Consider the following 15,217-nt stretch of genomic DNA (forward strand, 5'->3'; position numbering starts at 1 on the left):
ATTTTTTATTTTTTTTACAATTTGCAGTTATATTAAATAGAATATTTTTAAGAATTTGAAGTTGGCAGAGTGTATGCACATTTTTAAATTATGATAGGCTGAAACCATGGATTTGTTTTCTGCTTAGTAAGCATTTCAATAACAAAAAATCTATATTGGCACACAAAGCAGTGTGTTTTTTAATCACACCTCTTGGTATATATATGGTAGAATTTATCATTATTTACATTTTAACATAAACAGGACTTAAAGCCACAGTATAGTTCTGTTTAATATAATTCATAGTATGTTCACTTGTTCAGAAATCTTTGGAATGATGGCAGAAATTTTATAGGTACAATTCCTTGTAATACCAAATGATGTGTGCAGTGAAAGTAATCAAACCGTGAATGCCTTAATATCAGGGTATAAAGTAAGCATAGGCAAAAGTACTAAAAGCAGTAATGTGTAGGATTAACTGTCACTTAGATGTCCTCAACACATCTCTCTTTAAATGTGAGATTCTACTTGGTGGTGGTCTCCATTGTAAGTTTTGCCAATAACGAGTTCTAAAGTTTTATGCACAGTGCTGTATGTCTTTGTAAAAGCTGCACTTTAATCCAAATTTCAAGGCTTTAACCCCTCTTAGTGCAAAGGTTACTTTTCAGTGTTATGTTGAATGTCATTTACAGATTCTTTCCTTGTATTTCATACCCTAACCTGTCTCTATATCTTTCAGCCAAGCCCACTGCTGCTTCAAAGAAAAAGTCATCAGCCACAGGCATAGCTTCAGAAGAAGGTGCTAGCAATGATCCTGACAAGTTCTGCTCAATATGCCACACCAGGTTCAACAACCCACTTATGGCAAAACAACATTATGTGGGCAAGAAGCACAAAAAGCAGATCACCAAGGTCAAGCTCATGGAACATTATGGACCATCCACCACACTTGGTAGGTTTACCTTAAAGTTGGTCATTCAGATTTGACAAATGTCAATGGAGAAAACTGATTCTCAAGGCAAAATGTGGACTCAATCATTTATAAGCAGTTACGGTTTCTTGAATTTGAATACTAATTTCATATTTCAGAAGTGTAATTTGCACATAAAACTACAAACATAATTTAAAAAATTTAAAAAATAGGTTTTAGTTCACTATTCATTAACAAACCATGTTACCAAAGAAAAAAAGAATAAAAATAGGACAGCAAATTAATTTTTCAGGAAACAATCCTTCACTTTGCAAAATAAATCAAATTTGGTTTCTTAACAGTGAAAAGAGACACTTTTCTGCATACAGAATTAATGCTACTTTAAAAATTGGAAACGGCATTCACAAGCGAATGGAAAACAAACATTGATTTTTTCCATTTTCATTATTAGTTAGAAAATTGTGCCTTCAGTGGTAATCATTGTTGTTAGTATTCCAGGTGCCTTCCTGTTATTATCCTAAACAAGCACAATCTTTCCTGAATAAATATGTCCAATACAAGAATATCACTTCTAGGTTACAGTAATGCTTTCAGCAAACTGTTTCTTCTACACCTGTATAGTATGCCTGCACTTTAGATAGTAATTCCATTTTGGGAGGTAACAAATAAAGATCACTCGTATTATTTTTATGATAGAATTATCTGAGATACTATGTTTTTTTAACTATGAATTAAAATGTACAGTAATCCCTCGCTATATCGTGCTTCGCCTTTCGCGGCTTCACTCTATCGCGGATTTTATATGTAAGCATATTTAAATATATATCGCGGATTTTTTGCTGGTTCGCGGATTTCTGCGGACAATGGGTCTTTTAATTTCTGGTACATACTTCCTCAGTTGGTTTGCCCAGTTGATTTCATACAAGGGACGCTGTTGGCAGATGGGTGAGAAGCTACCCAACTTACTTTTCTCTCTCTCTTGCGCTGACTTTCTCTGATCCTGACGTAGGGGGATTGAGCAGGGGGGCTGTTCACACACCTGGACGATACGGACGCTCGTCTAAAAATGCTGAAAGATTATCTTCACGTTGCTATCTTTTGTGCAGCTGCTCGAAGGGCGCGTATTGATTTTTGATTGTTTGTTTTTCCTCTGTCTCTCTTTCTGCTCCTGACGGAGGGGGTGTGAGCTGCTGCCTTCATTGTAACTGCTTTGTGCCGCGGTGCTTCGCATACTTAAAAGCCAAACAGCCCTATTGATTTGTTTGCTTTCCTCTCTCTTTCTGATAGTCTCTGCTCCTGACGCGCACTCCTTTGAAGAGGAAGATATGTTTGCATTCTTTTAATTGTGAGACGGAACTGTCATCTCTGTCTTGTCATGGAGCACAGTTTAAACTTTTGAAAAAGAGACAAATGTTTGTTTGCAGTGTTTGAATAACGTTCCTGTCTCTCTACAACCTCCTGTGTTTCTGTGCAAATCTGTGACCCAAGCATGACAATATAAAAATAACCATATAAACATATGGTTTCTACTTCGCGGATTTTCACCTTTCGCGGGGGGGTCTGGAACGCAACCCCCGCGATGGAGGAGGGATTACTGTAGTTTCACATTTTCCAAATTTTGCAATGCCATTCTATATGGAGACCTTTTCTGAAGAAGTGTCATTATAGGATTGAAATGGCTTTTGCCCTCTGGTCTGTTCCCCATGACATTTTATACTGTGTAAATTGAAGCAGGGTTAAAGCTAAGCAGCTATAGTTTTCTTCATGAAAAAGCTTGTTTAAAACTTAAATTCCTTAACTTGTAATTAGCTCACATTTTGAGTACTCCTTTGTGCCAGTGCAACATGATAAAATGGTACTGTTCAGGAATTCACAGAAACTAAACTAATAAATCTGTGTCAGACCATAAGGGAAGCCTAAATATATGTGTACACAGATGAAAATGTCAAGTAAAATCTAATTAGGTTGTAAGCCTACTGAGCATTTTTATCTAATGTGTTGATTCATGGTGTAGATGTGAAGAGTTTTGGGAAAAAATAAGTTCCTTGAAGGCTTGCATGGAATTAGAAAAATAAATCTATATTATTTCCTAGATATCTGTTTATACAAGTAGAAATTCTGACAAATTGTTTTTAACCTTCTTAGCGTTAGACCCGAGTGTCACTCAGCTGTAAAGGCAGTTCTAAAAGCATTAGTCCTGAGCGTCATTCGTGCAATTGTATAGATGCGTCTTGTGGAAGCATTAGACCCAAGGATTACTTGGGCTGTAACAGTGTTAGTGCAGAGCATCGGTCAGGAAACGATATAGGTGTGTTTTGCGTAAGCAACATGCACGAGTGTTACCCAGGCAATGGTACAGACACATCTTTTCCCAGTCTCATAATGGCATCTTGTAAGAAACACGTGCTGCACGCTCTTGACAGTGATATGAGCAGTGATGATGAAGTGAATCTTTCTTCAGGCAGTGAAACTGAAACGGACAGTAAAATCGAAAGCGATTCTGATGAATCCAAAAATGATGCTCATGTCAATTGCACATGTGCAGTGTGCTGTTCAAAATCAGACTGAAAAGAAAATCGGCAAGGAATCACGCTACTGTTGTCCTGACTTTAACGTTGGATTGTGTATTTCACCTTGCTTCAAGATATACCACATGAATGACACATTTTGACAGTATATACAGTATTAACATATTTGTATCATTATTATACTTTCTACCTTTCTGACTTTTAGTGTTTTGCATGTTTTACAGTAGAAAGATCAGATTTAATAAATATGTAATTTTTCAAGCCAAAAAATGCACTGCTTTTTTACATGTTCTTTCGAAAAAAATGTAATGGTAAGGAGGCTACAGCAAATCCAGACTGACTTTACCTTTTTGCATCCTTCACAGTCAAAGGGTACCAGTGTACACTGTGTAAGATTGAGCTGAACTCCGTAGAGCAGTATCAAGCACACATCAGTGGAGCCAAGCACAAGAACCAGTAAGTATCCATTAGCAATTCTATGGGGAGAGGGGGTCTAGCACAAGATTTCAGTTTTACTTTTAAAATTTTGGATACAGTAATCATAGTATTTAATATTTTTTCATCAGTTATGCACTTAAATTCAGTTAAATCTACTTGTTGAGCTCTTGCTCTTTGTAATTATAAATACAGTTCTAATACATGCAACAAAAGCAGTGTTTCTTCATAATAATCACGTGATCATTTTTAAAAAGAAAAATTTACCTGCACCCCCCATCGCTTCTCCATATAAGAACACAGTATTGTTACCTGAGTTCATTCATACTGTCTCTAGTCAGTTACATCATTCATATGTCAAAACGCAATTTGACAGCAACTGGTGGAAGAAAGGCAACTACAATGGATATGGCTAATGTAACATTTGGATCACATTAGATTTCTGTTAATTGAGTTTAATTAGTGATAGATTGCATTTGTTATTTTATATGTTTCAAGTGAGTATGTTTGAAGACATAGTTCAGGGTATATTATAAAACCTGTGTCAGTCATTAACATCACTAGTACATTATAAGCTGAGAATTGCTAGCCATTTTCTTACCACTTACAGGTTGTAAATAGTCTGTTTGTTGTACTGTAAATAAGTTATCTCTAGTTGTGCACACAATGAGATTTTAATACAGACACAGTATTTGAATCTTACCAATTCAAGATTGAAATATTGTAGATTGATAGATTTACATTTCTGTTAGTGGCTTTCATTTTACTCCTGTGTGATGAGAGTATTTTCTGGATGTATTGCTAGATTACCTGGAATGATATATTCAACCATCTAATTTCCTGTCATACTACTTCCTCAAATTCACATTCAGTCCCTCCTGCGTTGTCTTTGATTAAGTATTTGGAAATCCTGGATGGGTTTCCAGTACATTGCTAGACAATATGCTTTTCATACCCCTAATTTCCCTGGTCATCCTGAAAATTCAGCTTCCATTTTTATCTGCTGATTCTCAGGCAGGGAACCAGAGCCTTATCAATTACAATGACTGCAAAGCAGAAGCGAATATATTTTTTTGTGCTTTCAGTTTAAAGTGCATTTACAAGCATCATTTATATCAGCATACCATAAAGAATAAATAGCTGAGACTGATACGCTGCTGCTGCATAGTTTGTTCTTTGTTTAGTTTTCTGCATGATTTGAAGAATTAACTTTCCTCCAACATGGTGAAAAAATATAATTGGAATAAATGACTGCTCAAGAGAAAATGGGTGCATATATTTTCTACTCAGTGTGCTTAACACTAGAATTCCTGAAGCCTATGAAAAAACTTGTTATCCCTGCCCACCTTAAATCTGTTTGCACCACTCCATCAGCCTCTTTTGCTTTGTAAATGTGTCGACCAGCGCAAGCAGCCTGCTATCCCAATTCCCCCAATCCACCTACCACCCCCAACCCACCACCGGAGCTGATCTCGGGCAAAAACTTCTCCCAGCTCAAATCTTCTTTATCTGCATGTGAGGTCCTGTGAGTTGCATAGGAAAAATAGTATATCGTTATTTGGAAAACATGCATTTCATGTGTGTTCCGTGTCTACAATGATCGAATGACAGGAAATGCGAGAAATGCAAGAAATGTTGAACAAATACCTAAAATGGAAACTTTTTCATGTTATAGTACTAACAACAAAATTTTGACATGGAGTGTATAATGTGTGAAGAGTGAAGTCCAAATATCAAATAAACACTTTCACAAAAGGTACACTTGTAACAAACAAGTGCGCTTTTATTCAAGAAAATAACGAAAAAAAGAAATTAGGTTAGGGTATGACGTGGATACGACTCATAATTGATAACTCATAATCAAGAGGTACTGGGATCGAATCTGAGTGCCCTCTAGAATTACCATTTTGAGTAGGAACTGCTCTTATAATTACTATTGTACAGTAAAAAACATACATTTGATTTGTCTGTAACATCCGGTGTAAATTTATGGTGCTTGTAAAGGTTACAGTTTTTTTTATTTATTCAGTTTTATTCTCTGTCACGTTCACGCTCACCCCGATCTGACACTGCTGTTTTCAAATAAAGACGTGCTATAATAGAGAGTGAACTCGGATGAGGGTTCTACATCAGAGAGAGAGAGAGCAGGAGCCCTCCCCACAAGAAACGTCCACTCACATATAAGAACAATGCAGCTGCACCAGGCATAAAGATGAAAGATGGCACCGTTTGGATGCAGCAACAGGTCTGGTGTCATCCTGCCAGTCGGTCTGCCCCACACGTGTCCTTCAAAGAAAAAGCAGGGCCGACAAAGCTTGCCAAGATATCGTGCAAAGTCCTGTTTGTGATTATGTTTTGTGATGGTCTTTATATAAAAATATTTGTTGTATAAAAGCCAGATAGAATGTTATTTAAATTGATTTAGTCACAAGTAGACTGCAGAGCTTCCTCTGTTTTATCGACACTGGCATGCTCACAAAGTACATGTGTACTGAAGTGACTTTAACTGCAGGTGGAAGCTCCATGCAACTGTTGTTACGGTTCTGCCTTTGTCCAGAAACAGTTTCATAAGCTTTATAACCTTAGTCTCGGAAAGGCTTTCTCCCGTGGGGCGACTGCGATCTTTTCCTGAATAAGATCAAACACAGTTGCGTAGGGTGCAACAGGAGCTTCCACCTGCAGCTAAAGTCACTTCAGTACACATGTACTTTGTGAGCATGCCAGTGTCGATAAAACAGAGGAAGCTCTGCAGTCTACTTGTGACTTTACGCTGTTGGAAGATAAGTAAATAAATCAAGGTAAATAACTTTCGATCTGGCTTGTATATACAATGGGTATAGAAAAGAATCACCCCCTTCGAAATATTCCCATTTATTATGCTTTACAGCGTTAAATGAAAACACACACAAAACATATTTCTTCCCAGCTTTACTTACTCAATGCAACCTATAACATCCAAGTAAAAGATATCAAAGCTACAGTTCAGAAAAATTATAAAAAATAAGACATACTGAGAATAATAAAGGATCAACCCCCAATGTCAATATTTTGTTGAACCACCTTTTGCTGTAATGACAGCCTTGAGTCTTTTGGGATACTTCTCTATCAGCTTTGCACATCTAGATAGAGCAATATTTTCCCAGTTTTCTTTACAGAACTGTTCAAGTTTGGTCAAATTGGTTGGTGAGCATTGGTGGACTGCTATCTTCAAATCTTTCCACAGATTTTCAATGGGATTTAGGTCTGGGCTGTGACTGGGCCACACAAGGACATTCACTTTTTTTCTCCTTCAGCCACCGTGTGGTCAATTTTGCTGTGTGCTTCAGGTCGTTGTCATGTTGAAAGGTGAACATTCTGTCTATCTTTAACTTTCTGGCAGAGGGTAGCAGGTTTTCCCTCAATAATTTGGCGGTATTTTGCCCCATCCATTTTTCCTTCTACCCTAACGAGAGCCCCAGGCCCTGCGGCAGAGAAACACCCCTACAATAGGATACTACCACCTCCATGCTTTACTATAGGTATGGTGTGTTCTGGATGGTGAGCTGCATTGGATTTCCACCAGGTGTACCATTTGGTATTGAGGCCAGATAGTTCAATTTTGGTCTCATCTGACCATAAAACTTTTTTCCACTTGGCATCAGAATCTTCAAGGTGCATTCTGGCAAAGCTCAAACGAGCCTTAATGTGGCCTTTCTTGAGAAGTGTTTTTTTCCTTGCGACCCTCTTGAAGAAGCCACAATTGTGGAGCGCTTGTGAAATTGTTGTCGCATGCACTCAATGACCACTCTTTGCCATAAAATCCTGTAACTCTTCAAAGTGGTAGCCTCTCTTACCAGTTTCCTCCTTGCTCTTCCATCCAGTTTGGAGGGATGGCTAGATCCAGGGAGGGTCTTAGTAGTACCAAACACTTGCCACTTCTTTATTATGGACTTTACTGTGCCCCTTGGGATTGATAAAGCCTTTGAGATTTTTTTTTGTATCCATCTCCTGGCTTATGTCTGTCCACAACTCTATCCCTGAGATCTTTTGAAAGTGTCCACTCATAGTCGGTTATTTGCTGTCAGTTGCACTACCAAGCAAGGGAATTCTCCAGGAACAGCTGTTTTTACGCTTCACTAATCACACTGATTACAATTGATCATAGGTGGAAGCCAGTAACCATGGTCTGCAATGGAAATGGTGGGCACTTACACCTGATTGAGTTTACAAATATTGTTTAGGAGGGGGGTGATGCTTTATTAATCTCAGTATTTGTTTTTTATTTTTTAAAATTCTTAACTGTAGCTGTGATATCTTTCACTTGGATATTATAGATTGCGTTGAGTAAGTAAAGTTGGAAAAAATATTGGTTTGTGTGTTTTCATTTAAGACTGTAAAGCAAAAAAAATGGGAATATTTCGAAGGGAGTGATTCTTTTCTGTACCCACTGTAAGTCACATATAAATGTTTTTATATAAAGACAATTACAAAACATAATGACAAACAGGACTTTGCACGATACCTTGGTGAGCTCTGTAAGCCCTGCTTTTTCTTTTGAAGGACATGTGAGCAGACTTACTGGCAGGATGACGCCCAACTTGTTGCTATATCCAAGCGGTGCCATCTTTCGCCTTTACGCCTGGTGCAGTTGCATTGTTCTTATATGTGAGTGGATGTGTCTTGCGGGGAGGGCTTCTGTTCTCTTTTTCCGATGTAGAACCCTCATCCTCAGAGTTCACCTCTGTTATAGCACGTTTTTTATTTGAAAATAGCAGTGTCCGATCGGAGCAAGCATGGACGTGACTGAGAGAATAAAACTGAATTTATAAAAAAAAGAAACGGTAACCTTTACAAGCACCATAAATTTACACTGGATGTTACAGACTCAAACGTATATTTTATACTGTACAATAGTAACAAGAGCAGTTCCTACTCAAAATGTTAATTCTGGAGGATGCTGAGATTAGATCCCGGTACCTCTTGATTATGAGTCAGCAGTTTTTATCGCTGCGCCACTCAAGAAGTCGTATCCACGTCATACCCTAACCTAATTTCTTTTTTTCGATTATATTCTTGAATAAAAGCGCACTTGTATTGTTATAAGTGTACCTTTTGTGAAAGTGTTTTTTTTTTTTTTTTTTTTTTGATATTTGGACTTCAGTCTTCACATATTATACACTCCATGTCAAAATTTTGTCGTTAGTACTATAACATGAAAAAGTTTCCAGGTTAGGTTATTTGTTCAACATTTCTTGCGTTTCTCGCATTTCCTGTCATTCTATCATTGTAGACACGGAACACACATGAAATGCAAGTTTTCCAAATAATGATATATTATTTACCCTATGCAACTCACAGGACCTCACATGCAGATAAAGAAGACTTGAGCTGGGAGAACCTTTTGCCCGAGATGAGCTCTAGCGGTGAGGGGGATGGGATAGCAGGTTGCTTGCACTGGTCAACACATTTACAAAGCCAAAGAGGCTGATGGAAAGCTGCAAACAGATTTAAGGTGGCCCAGGATACCAAGTTTTTTCGTAGGCTTCAGAGAATCTAGTATTAAGTGTAATTTTAAAATTCCCAGACTTCTTTCACAAAGCATCTGCATTTGGGGCTAATCAGTTTTTTTGCTACAATGGTTTGTAATGTCTTAAAGTACAGTGTATTCCAAAGGTCTTTAGACTCCCTTCGCTTTCTTCACATTTTATGTTGCAGCCTTATGTCAAAATTGTTCAAATTTTTCCCCAAACCAATTATCACTTAATATCCTAGAATTAAAATCCTGCTTTCGCTTTGTAAGTTTTTGCAGTTTTATTAAGAATGAAAAACTGAAAACATATTGACAATAGTCGGACTTTTACTTAGTACTTAGTTGAGCAACTTTGGCAGCAGTTACAGCCTGGAGTCTTCTTGGGTATGACATGATGAGCTTCTATCTCCTGGATATGGGGATTTTTTTTCATTCTTTTCTGCAGATAATCTCGAGACCATAGGTGGACATCTGTTTTCAAGTCTTTCCAGAGATGTTCAGTTGGATTCAAGTTTGGGCTTGAACTGAGCCTCTGAAGGACACTCTTGTGTTACTTTTGCTCAGTCCAATCTTTGGTCCAGAGCACTCAAACAGATTTTTATTAAAGGTATTTCTGTACTTCAGCTTTCCTTGACCCTGACTAGTCTCCCAGCCATCCCCAAACTTCCTGTAGTATTACTCTGAAAGACATTGTTAACTACCAGACCTCCTATAGATGGGTGTGCGCCTTTCTTAATCCTGTCCAGTCAATTAGACTCAAAACAAAGTATAGAAACATCTTAATGATGATCAGTAAAATGGGATATACCTGAGCCAAATTTCAGGTGTCATAGCAATGGATCTACATACTTGTCAATGTAATATTTCAGTTTTTTATTTTTGTTAAGTTTGCAAAAAATTCTGTTTTCGCTTCTTCATTCTGGAGTATTGAGTGTTGCTTGATGAAGACAACATGAATTTTAATGATTTTAGTATAAGGCTGCAACATAGCAAAATGTAAAAGGGTCAAGATACTTTTTGAATGCATTGCGTTTTGTTAAAATGTATTTGTCTTTTAAGTATAGATTTAAATAATAAGTTTCAGCTTACATGTGGATGTTATTATTTTTTTTCTTTTTTGTCCCTTCCCTCCTGTTCTTGAAATGTCTAGTTTGAGCAATTCTGCACCTCTCCAGTCCCCACCAAGCCAAAGGAGGAACAGTCAAAAGAAGGCTTCTTCTGCCCCTACCTACCACTCTACATATCCACCCCATGGTTCTCAGTCCTTTGTTCCAAGCCATGGTTCTCAGTCCTTTGTTCCAAGCCATGGTTCTCAGTCCTTTGTTCCAAGCCATGGTTCTCAGTCCTTTGGGCCAAGCCATGGTTCTCAGTCTTTTCTTCCAAGCCCCCCAAGACGTGTTTCTAGCCAGAGAGATGACTATGGTATGGTGAGTGAAGCAATGTCAACCAGCTTTTCCTTTCCTCGCCTTGGCAACCATGAGCCTGAACGGCAGTATCCTGGAGTTTCCCAGCCTTATTTCAGCGAAAGATACAGACAAGACTTGAATCGGCGACCTGCTGACCACACGATGCACCCTTCTTTGCTACGCACTGTTCCTTTTTCCGGGTGACTTGTTTAGTGTAGGTATTTTGATCTAGTTAACTTTTTTTATACAGATATTTGAAAATCTTGTATGGTTAGCAGATGATCTATGATGATCTGCATATTCTAGGACCAGAATAAAGACATGATTACATTCAAAAGAGTCAAAGCTCCTCACTGACAGTACTGCTCATTTCAGTATAGCTTGATATTAAATGATGCATGCACATGTTTTGCTGGCTTAAGGCTGGGGAGCTCTGGGACAAGCCTAAATTGACTGGATGCTGCCCTGGAAAAGAATCAGTCAGCTGGTATTTGTATTGCTTTACTCACTGAACCTCAATGTCTCCTGTGATTTGCGAGGGCCTCCCTGTGAACCTTGGCAGGAATGCTTTAGGCCTACAGGGTTAAACTTCTGTTGAGGGTGAGGACAATAGATGTTGTTTGTTCAGCATCATTTCCTCTTGTGCTTGCAGGTAGCTTGTGTTGAGGCAGCGAAGCTGAATGAGAGGTTTAAAATATAAAAGACATTAAATCATCTTGTGAATAAATGGGACTATTTCTGTCTAATATTCCCGTTTGATTATTTTAGTTATAGATTCCAAATGTCTTAATCATTTCTTGTAGGCCTTATCAACTGCCACTGATGTTTCAGTATATATAGAAAATTAAGCATTTGCGGTGTGCTGTTCAGTGGCAAGATGCTGCTTCAAATTTAATTTACTACAATGATATATTAAAATAAGTAATACTGCACAAGATTTGGAAGCTTTGCAGTTTTGCGCTATTAGGTAGTTTTTACCAAAAAAGTTGAATTTAACCTGGAAAGTTCATTTTGGAATTCTCGTAATTCAAAAATTGAACTTTTATATTAACAGGTATTTCTCATATACATATATTTTACAGTAAATTACCAAACTGTGTTCCTGGAGTTTATCATGCATTTCTTTTTAATTTGCATTTTGACATTGGATTTACAAAGTAAGATTCTTGTTTAATGGTCAAACAGTGTTATTAATTATGCTCTCTCTAATTTGATATCTTCATTTGGGAGTTTAACAGATGTGAGCACTATGGCGTAACCAGAGTCTATTGATGTGTGTGACAGTGATGAAGTGTAGGTACTTGTAGAGAGCACAGTGGCAGGAGACCAAGCAAGTGCGCTCCAGATGATGTCATGGAGCCGGCCCCACCTAAACAGCTCTCCATTGCATTATTAACATGACAGTGAAAAACAATTTTCATTCAGGCACACTCTGTTCAGTCATCTCCTGGTATTTTGATCAGAGTTTTCTCTACTACTCTACATATTTTATATCTTTTGCCTGAAATTGCATAAATTAACAAAAGCCAAGTCCACTGTGTAACTTGGCCAGTTTGAAACTGTAGTAATCTAACTAAAGGAGAGGCTGGGACCATGACATTTTTAACAAAGTGTCTTGGTATTCTTTTTATGGTTGACATTCTTTTAGAAGTCAGTTGAAATTAATTCCTGAAGATATTCAGTGTGTGAGTTTCAGGACTTCAGAGAAGGTGCTAATGTATTTTACTATATTTTAAAAGATGTGTGTGTCAGACTAGTTTAAGTATGTAGTTTAAAGATTAGATGATCAAGAAGAAACCAGCATTGTTAGTTTAATTTATCTGTTTATCACATACATGTCTATGGCAATTGAATAGTGTTTAATATTTATGAGCATGTTCTTTAAAATTACACTGACATTCTGGTGACAGTTAATTTATGTTACTGTTTTGAAAATTGTTTGTTGCAACTCTTCAAACTGTTTACTATTTCTTTAAACAGCTAATGTATTGAATGTAATCAAATAGTATGTTTTTATGAAAAGACAAAGAATATAATGTGCTTTATATTTGTATGTGTGCGTTAGTTTATATATTTATGGTGTAGATCTCCTACCTGAAACATTGGTTGAAATATATGTATTTAAAAATATAGATTAATTCATTTGACTTAAATTTATTTTTGTGTAATGCTTTTCATTGAGTGCAAGGGTCAGAGTGTTGTGAGCAGATGAATAGTGCATGTCTGTTAACTGGTGAACTCTTTCTAAATCAATACTTTCTTTTTCTTTCAATAGGATGAAAGGGAAAAAAGATAATACACCTTCATCACCACAGAAAGAGTCAGACAACCTTCAAGAGTCAGACAACCTTCAAGAGCTACAAGAGCCTGAAAACCTGCAAGAATCTGACAACGTACAAGAGCCCAAAAACCTACAAGATTCTGACAACGTAAAAGACCCCAAAAACCTACAAGATTCTGACAACGTAAAAGAGCCCGAAAATCTAGAAGATTCTGACAACGTAAAAGAGCCCGAAAACCTAGAAGATTCTGACAACGTAAAAGAGCCCGAAAACCTAGAAGATTCTGACAACGTACAAGAGCCCGAAAACCTAGAAGATTCTGACAACGTACAAGAGCCCGAAAACCTAGAAGATTCTGACAACGTACAAGAGCCCGAAAACCTAGAAGAGTCTGACGACCTACAAGAGCCCGAAAACCTAGAAGAGTCTGACGACCTACAAGAGCCCGAAAACCTAGAAGAGTCTGACGACCTACAAGAGCCCGAAAACCTAGAAGAGTCTGACGACCTACAAGAGCCCGAAAACCTAGAAGAGTCTGACGATCTACAAGAGCCCGAAAACCTAGAAGAGTCTGACGATCTACAAGAGCCCGAAAACCTAGAAGAGTCCGAAAATCCCTGATGTGGGATCTGTTGATAATTTTTCAAGTTACAGTCAAGATTATGTGTGAAAACCTGCCCAAAGAACATTATTAACCTTAAACTCATGAAGACATCTCCTTGAAAGCATTGTTAAATAGAATCAGACTCCTAAGTTAGAAATGAGAAATTCAGATAAAGCTCAGTTCTCACATTGTTTATTACTATTTTTGTCTTTTAAACTTCAGTTTACTTCTCGTGGATGTTTTAAGTTCTTTGTCCTGCTTTATGGTAATTCTTGTTAACACTGGTTTCCTGGTACCGTTGCAGATCTATCTGTAAATAATTTCTGAAAAGAGCAGAACTACCTTTGTATCTTGTAATTTTCTTGTAAAAACTTACCTCCGGTTTGGTGTCAGAATGTTTATCCAAATATTTTAGTCTCTGTTTAGCTTTTATAAGAACTTTAAGATGCATTTGAAATCCTGGGAATTTAGTTGTAAATCTCCATAGCAAAAATTTTTTTTTATTAGAACTGAGCTTCATCTTTCCAATTTTATTGAGTAATTTTAAAGTGAATTGAAATTTTTAAAGACTTAGATTGCACTTTGCAATATTAATTATTTGATTTGTTCATCTGTTTAGAAAGAGGTTTCTTTTTCTGTTATGACTTATTAAGCGATCAAGGACAGGGGCATAATTAACTTAGAGACGTGTACCTTTTGAAAATTTCCCAAAAGTGTTTAATTTCTTTTGTGTAGGAAGTAGCATTTAAAGTTTGAATGGTTGATAGAAACGCAGCCAAAGTAGAACTGTTTTCCTTTTGCCCATGAGGAGTAGTTTAGTTATTTCCACATGGCCCTTCTTAGTGATAACCAGTTCTTCTTTTCCTTCTGCTTCACTAATAGTATTTTTTTATTATGGATGACAGCAGCTTTCAGCTGTCTGTAGGCTGTGAAGTAGCAGTGTTTGCAGTTTCATTTATGACAGTAAAGTTGTTTCATTGTTTTACACTTTCACCTCATATTTGAAAAGTCTGAGTGTGATTCTTTGTAGCATTTGCAGACTGGTTCCTTTCATCTTTCTCGGTTTATATACAACACTTGGATGAAGCAAAGAAGTAGCATAAAAGGGCACAGTGTTTGCATCTAAATTCCACTCAGTGGATTGGCACAAAAATATTGTATACTCTAATATGGAGGTGAGAGAAGGGCTTCATTAGTGTGCATTCTTCAACAGGGGAAGATAGGTAAAGGTAATTTCAAGCTGATAAAAGGTAAGAAGTGCAACATTTCTGCTGTTAAGCCTTCCTGTGTGTAGCTGAAACATTAGGTTTCTAATCTTTCATCAGTATGAAAGTAACCTTTGCCTTTTATTTACGTATGTATAATGCATATTCTTTCATAAAGAAAGACAAAATCCTGTTATCCACAGAAGGGAGTTGCATTCCATGGCACGGTTCATTTGATTGCTTTTTATGTAGATACCAGATTTTGTTTAGGAAATTTCACTTATGCAGAGGGTCTAAATGATTTATTTCTCAACTTAATAAGAAATTTTAATGTTATT

At 37.1% G+C, this 15,217-nt stretch overlaps 1 protein-coding gene across 19 annotated transcripts in view; it reads left to right on the plus strand.

The window, feature by feature from the left end:
• znf346 (zinc finger protein 346) overlaps positions 1-14,672 on the plus strand; it is a 36,454-nt gene extending 21,782 nt beyond the window's left edge. The window contains exons 5-10 of one of the 19 annotated variants that reach the window (XM_051933921.1): positions 719-931; positions 3,804-3,894; positions 13,064-13,199; positions 13,236-13,343; positions 13,380-13,415; positions 13,488-14,672. In XM_051933921.1, the coding sequence (XP_051789881.1) occupies positions 719-931; positions 3,804-3,894; positions 13,064-13,199; positions 13,236-13,343; positions 13,380-13,415; positions 13,488-13,691 (788 nt within the window). In that variant the 3' untranslated portion in view covers positions 13,692-14,672. Of the gene's footprint in view, positions 1-718; positions 932-3,803; positions 3,895-10,532; positions 11,002-13,063; positions 13,416-13,451 lie in introns of those variants that run through there. The other 18 variants (XM_051933927.1, XM_051933931.1, XM_051933926.1 and 15 more) reach the window with 18 other exon arrangements.
• Positions 14,673-15,217: the final 545 nt, after the last annotated feature.

The sequence above is a fragment of the Erpetoichthys calabaricus genome, chromosome 11 (assembly GCF_900747795.2).
Source record: "Erpetoichthys calabaricus chromosome 11, fErpCal1.3, whole genome shotgun sequence".
In the NCBI taxonomy this organism is placed as follows: Eukaryota; Metazoa; Chordata; class Cladistia; order Polypteriformes; family Polypteridae; genus Erpetoichthys; species Erpetoichthys calabaricus.